Source organism: Gobio gobio, assembly GCF_949357685.1.
Source record: "Gobio gobio genome assembly, chromosome: 2".
Lineage (NCBI taxonomy): Eukaryota > Metazoa > Chordata > Actinopteri > Cypriniformes > Gobionidae > Gobio > Gobio gobio.
This window is the reverse complement of record NC_137098.1, coordinates 954,014-960,644: the sequence shown is the minus strand read 5'-3', so window position 1 is coordinate 960,644 and position 6,631 is coordinate 954,014. Positions and strand designations below refer to the sequence as shown.

General features: G+C 54.3%; 1 protein-coding gene across 1 annotated transcript in view; it reads right to left on the bottom strand.

Annotated features, from left to right (window-relative positions):
• The window catches only part of LOC307139541 (kinesin-like protein KIF20A), a gene marked incomplete at both ends in the record, with an annotated part of 70,922 nt that overhangs the window by 34,707 nt on the left and 29,584 nt on the right, over positions 1 to 6,631 (bottom strand). Inside the window, one exon of the mRNA XM_079838537.1 lies at positions 2,016 to 2,200. Coding sequence (XP_079694663.1) covers positions 2,016 to 2,200 — 185 coding nt within the window. The remainder of the gene's footprint in view (positions 1 to 2,015; positions 2,201 to 6,631) is intronic.

Genomic DNA, 6,631 nt, shown 5'->3' with positions numbered 1-6,631 from the left:
AATTTCCCATTCATTTCCTATGGGGGTCATTTTTGACCAGAAGGTCTTGAGTGTGACATTTTTTTACGACCACTTAGACTTTTCAAATCCTGTCCCCAATTGTTTTGGGTGTTCATATACCAAGTACCAATAAAGTCACCAAGTTTCAGACCATTCCGATGAAGCTACGATTTTTAAAAAAAATTTATAAAACGCAAGATCCACTCTAGTGGTAAAAATGTGCTATTGCGTGATAGAAATGCTCAATGTGTCCACCAGATGGCACCGATCTCATTTAAAAAATTTCTTTCATGAGGCCTAGGCTTGACTCTAAAATGAAATACAGCTTTAATAAAAATAATAATTTTATATACACATTTTTATTATATACAATGGGGAAAAAAATGGGTCATAGTTATTGCATAAATGTTAATTATAAATCATAAAATGATCAACACCAAAAAAGAAAAAATATTATTAAAAAATATATTTAATTGATTTTACTCAAATCTTTATCTTAACCCCACCCTCTGGGTCATTTTTGACCCGAAGGTCCTGAGTGTGACCCATAAATGAAGAACCCCAGAGGGTTGAACCACCATCTAAAGAGATTAAAGAGCACATTTGGCACACTCTAGAACTACAATTGAAGCTACAGTTAAATGGGTGTTCAGTATCTCTTCTAAAAATTTAGCACATTATCTCTATAAAGTGTTGATATGGCATCTACAATAAAATGCTGGGTTAAAAACAACCCAAGCTGGCTTGAAAAATGGACAAACCCAGCGATTGGATTGTATTAACTCAGTGAATGGGTTGTTTTAGGCCAGCGGTTGGGTTAAATGTTGTTTGGGCAGTTTAATTTAACTGAACAAATTTACTGTAAGGCTGGCTTAACATGAACCCAAAATAGGTTGGAAATTAAAAAGACAAATTACAAGAGGCAACAATAATCAAAAAGGTGAACATTTATTAAATGTTTGTTTAATTACTCATTAAACGTATTAATTTATTAAACCTTTTAAATGTAAATTTCCAACATACTTTGGGTTCATTTTAACCAAGCAATAGTTGAGTTAAATAAAACTACCCAGCAGGTTGGACAAACATTTAACCCAACTGCTGAGTTAAAACAACCCAACCCGCCAAGTTACGACCGAACCGCTGGGTTTGTCCATTTTTAACCCAACTTGGGTAGTTTTTAACCCAGAGTGTAGTAAATACACCAAGTTATGCTAGCGTGTGTGGAAACGTTTAACCAGCCCGCATTAGATAATGTGGCAGGTATAGTTTAACCCGGAGTAGCAGATTCCCACCAAACAGATGGTCCCATTTTGTTATTTCCTCAGAATTGCGAGACAGTGATAAACTCACAATTGCAAGATATAAGGTCCAATTGAGGAAAAATACCGGACTTTCAGAATTTGTAATTTCTCAAACTCACAATTCTGAATAATCGCTAAATATTGCAAAAAGTCTGTTTGCAAGTTTCTCACGCAATTGTAAGATAAAACGTCAGAATTGTGAGAAGTCACAAGCTTCCATACTTTCCTGACCAAGCAAAAACAAACGTTACAACGTTCTGGGAACCACAAGTTTACTGGTCTGTAGTCAGGATGATGAGGGAGAGTTAATCATGGGGTCATTCATTTTTGGGTGAACCATCCCTTTAGGACCATTCTGGGAACGTTACGGGAAGGTTAGGGGAACGTTACGGGAAGGTTAGTGGAACGTTCTGCAAACATTCGCTCTTCATTTTCCTTCCTATGGAAGCTTGTTTCCGTCACAGAACAAGTTATTTAAAAATAAAAGCGAGATTTATTTTTTTTCTCAAAAAAGGAATAAGACTTTTCCAGAATGGCTTCTAAATCTCAATCTCAACTTTCCTGGCTAACCAAAGAATATTAGCCTGAATTGATAAGTGAGCTAGTTTGATCTTAAATGGTGACTATGGGGGCAAAGTGAGCCAAACGCTGTGGGGTAAATTGAGCCAGGGTTGTAACTATCTGAGGTATGATGTGATTGTAAGGCTGCACCTCTTTGAGCAGACTGAAGAGCGCAGTCTTGGCGTTCCTCTCCGCTCTGACCTGCTCAGAGTCCAGCTTCTGCACATCAGAGCTCAGGAACGGCTTCAGGTCCATGTGCTCATACAGCCGTCCGGACACATGCCTGAACACGCCATCTAGAGCACGCGGCAGGATCCCCGGGTCCCTCTGAGACCCTGCAGACACACGCGATCACATGACCCAGAGCACACGCATCACACACGACCCCGAGCACACACACGACCCCGAGCACACGCACCACACACGACCCCGAGCACACGCACCACCCCGAGCACACACACCACCCCGACCACACACGACCCCGAGCACACGCACCACCCCGAGCACACGCACCACCCCGACCACACACGACCCCGAGCACACACACCACCCCGAGCACACACCACCCCGAGCACACACACCACCCCGAGCACACGCACCACCCCGACCACACACGACCCCGAGCACACACCACCCCGAGCACACGCACCACACACGACCCCGAGCACACACACCACCCCGACCACACACGACCCCGAGCACACGCACCACACACGACCCCGAGCACACACACCACCCCGACCACACACCACCCCGAGCACACGCACCACCCCGAGCACACACCACCCCGAGCACACACACCACCCCGAGCACACACCACCCCGAGCACACACCACCCCGAGCACACACCACCCCGAGCACACACCACCCCGAGCACACACCACCCCGAGCACACGCACCACCCCGAGCACACGCACCACACACGACCCGAGCACACACACGACCCCGACCACACACGACCCCGAGCACACACACCACCCCGAGCACACGCACCACACACGACCCCGAGCACACACACGACCCTGAGCACACGCATCACACATGACCCTGAGCACACGCATCACACACGACCCTAAGCACACACACACGACCCTGAGCACACGCATCACACATAACCCTAAGCACACACACACACGACCCTGAGCGCACACACGACCCAGAGCACACACGACCCAGAGCGCACACACGACCCTGAGCGCACACACACGACCCTGAGCACAGGCATCACACATAACCCTAAGCACACACACGACCCAGAGCACACACGACCCAGAGCACACACGACCCAGAGCACACACGACCCAGAGCACACACGACCCAGAGCACACACGACCCAGAGCACACACGACCCAGAGCACACACGACCCAGAGCACACACGACCCAGAGCACACACGACCCAGAGCACACACGACCCAGAGCACACACGACCCAGAGCACACACGACCCAGAGCACACACGACCCAGAGCACACACGACCCAGAGCACACACACGACCCTGAGCACACACACGACCCTGAGCACACACACGACCCTGAGCACAGGCATCACACACGACCCTGAGCACACACACGACCCTGAGCACAGGCATCACACACGACCCTGAGCACACACATGACACATGACCCTGAGCACACACATCACCCACGACCCTGAGCACACACGACACATGACCCTGAGCACACACATGACCCATGACCCTGAGCACACACATGACCCATGACCCTGAGCACACACATGACACATGACCCTGAGCACACACATGACACATGACCCTGAGCACACGCATCACACACACGACCCTGAGCACACACACACGACCCTGAGCACACACACACGACCCTGAGCACACACACACGACCCTGAGCACACACACGACCCTGAGCACACACACACGACCCTGAGCACACACATGACCCATGACCCTGAGCACACACGACCCATGACCCTGAGCACACGCATCACACGACCCTGAGCACACACACGACCCTGAGCACACACATGACCCATGACCCTGAGCACAGGCATCACACACGACCCTGAGCACACACATCACACACACACGACCCCGAGCACAGGCATCACACACACGACCCCGAGCACACGCATCACACACACACGACCCAGAGCACACGCATCACACACACGACCCCGAGCACACGCATCACACACACACGACCCAGAGCACACGCATCACACACAGGACCCCGAGCACACGCAGGACCCCGAGCACACACAGGACCCCGAGCACACGCATCACACACACAGGACCCCGAGCACACGCATCACACACACAGGACCCCGAGCACACGCATCACACACACAGGACCCCGAGCACACGCATCACACACACAGGACCCCGAGCACACACACGATCCTGAGCACACGCATCACACACAGGACCCCGAGCACACACAGGACCCCGAGCACACACAGGACCCCGAGCACACACACAGGACCCCGAGCACACACACAGGACCCCGAGCACACACACAGGACCCCGAGCACACGCATCACACACACAGGACCCCGAGCACACGCATCACACACACAGGACCCCGAGCACACGCATCACACACACAGGACCCCGAGCACACGCATCACACACACAGGACCCCGAGCACACGCATCACACACACAGGACCCCGAGCACACGCATCACACACACAGGACCCCGAGCACACGCATCACACACACAGGACCCCGAGCACACGCATCACACACACAGGACCCCGAGCACACGCATCACACACACAGGACCCCGAGCACACGCATCACACACACAGGACCCCGAGCACACGCATCACACACACACACACACACAACCCCGAGCACACGCATCTCACACACACACGACCCCGAGCACACGCATCTCACACACACACGACCCCGAGCACACGCATCACACACACAGGACCCCGAGCACACGCATCACACACACAGGACCCCGAGCACACGCATCACACACACAGGACCCCGAGCACACGCATCACACACACACACACGACCCCGAGCACACGCATCTCACACACACACACGACCCCGAGCACACGCATCTCACACACACACGACCCCGAGCACACGCATCACACACACAGGACCCCGAGCACACGCATCACACACACAGGACCCCGAGCACACGCATCACACACACAGGACCCCGAGCACACGCATCACACACACAGGACCCCGAGCACACGCATCACACACACAGGACCCCGAGCACACGCATCACACACACAGGACCCCGAGCACACGCATCACACACACACACACGACCCCGAGCACACGCATCTCACACACACACGACCCCGAGCACACGCATCTCACACACACACGACCCCGAGCACACGCATCACACACACACGACCCCGAGCACACGCATCACACACACAGGACCCCGAGCACACGCATCACACACACAGGACCCCGAGCACACGCATCACACACACACACACGACCCCGAGCACACGCATCACACACACACACGACCCCGAGCACACGCATCTCACACACACACACGACCCCGAGCACACGCATCTCACACACACACGACCCCGAGCACACGCATCTCACACACACACGACCCCGAGCACACGCATCTCACACACACACGACCCCGAGCACACGCATCTCACACACACACGACCCCGAGCACACGCATCACACACACACGACCCCGAGCACACACAGGACCCCGAGCACACACAGGACCCCGAGCACACACAGGACCCCGAGCACACACAGGACCCCGAGCACACACAGGACCCCGAGCACACACAGGACCCCGAGCACACACAGGACCCCGAGCACACACAGGACCCCGAGCACACACACAGGACCCCGAGCACACACACAGGACCCCGAGCACACGCAGGACCCCGAGCACACGCAGGACCCCGAGCACACGCAGGACCCCGAGCACACGCAGGACCCCGAGCACACGCAGGACCCCGAGCACACGCATCACACACACAGGACCCCGAGCACACACATCACACACACAGGACCCCGAGCACACACATCACACACACACACAGGACCCCGAGCACACGCATCACACACACAGGACCCCGAGCACACGCATCACACACACACAGGACCCCGAGCACACGCATCACACACACAGGACCCCGAGCACACGCATCACACACACAGGACCCCGAGCACACACATCACACACACACAGCACCCCGAGCACACGCATCACACACACAGGACCCCGAGCACACACACACACAGGACCCCGAGCACACTCATCACACACACAGGACCCCGAGCACACGCATCACACATGACCCCGAGCACACGCATCACACACACAGGACCCCGAGCACACGCATCACACACACAGGACCCCGAGCACACGCATCACACACACACAGGACCCCGAGCACACTCATCACACACACAGGACCCCGAGCACACGCATCACACACACACAGGACCCCGAGCACACGCATCACACACACACAGGACCCCGAGCACACGCATCACACACACAGGACCCCGAGCACACACATCACACACACACACACAGGACCCCGAGCACACGCATCACACACACAGGACCCCGAGCACACGCATCACACACAGGACCCCGAGCACACGCATCACACACACACAGGACCCCGAGCACACGCATCACACACACACACAGGACCCCGAGCACACTCATCACACACACAGGACCCCGAGCACACGCATCACACACACGACCCCGAGCACACGCATCACACACACAACCCCGAGCACACGCATCACGCAC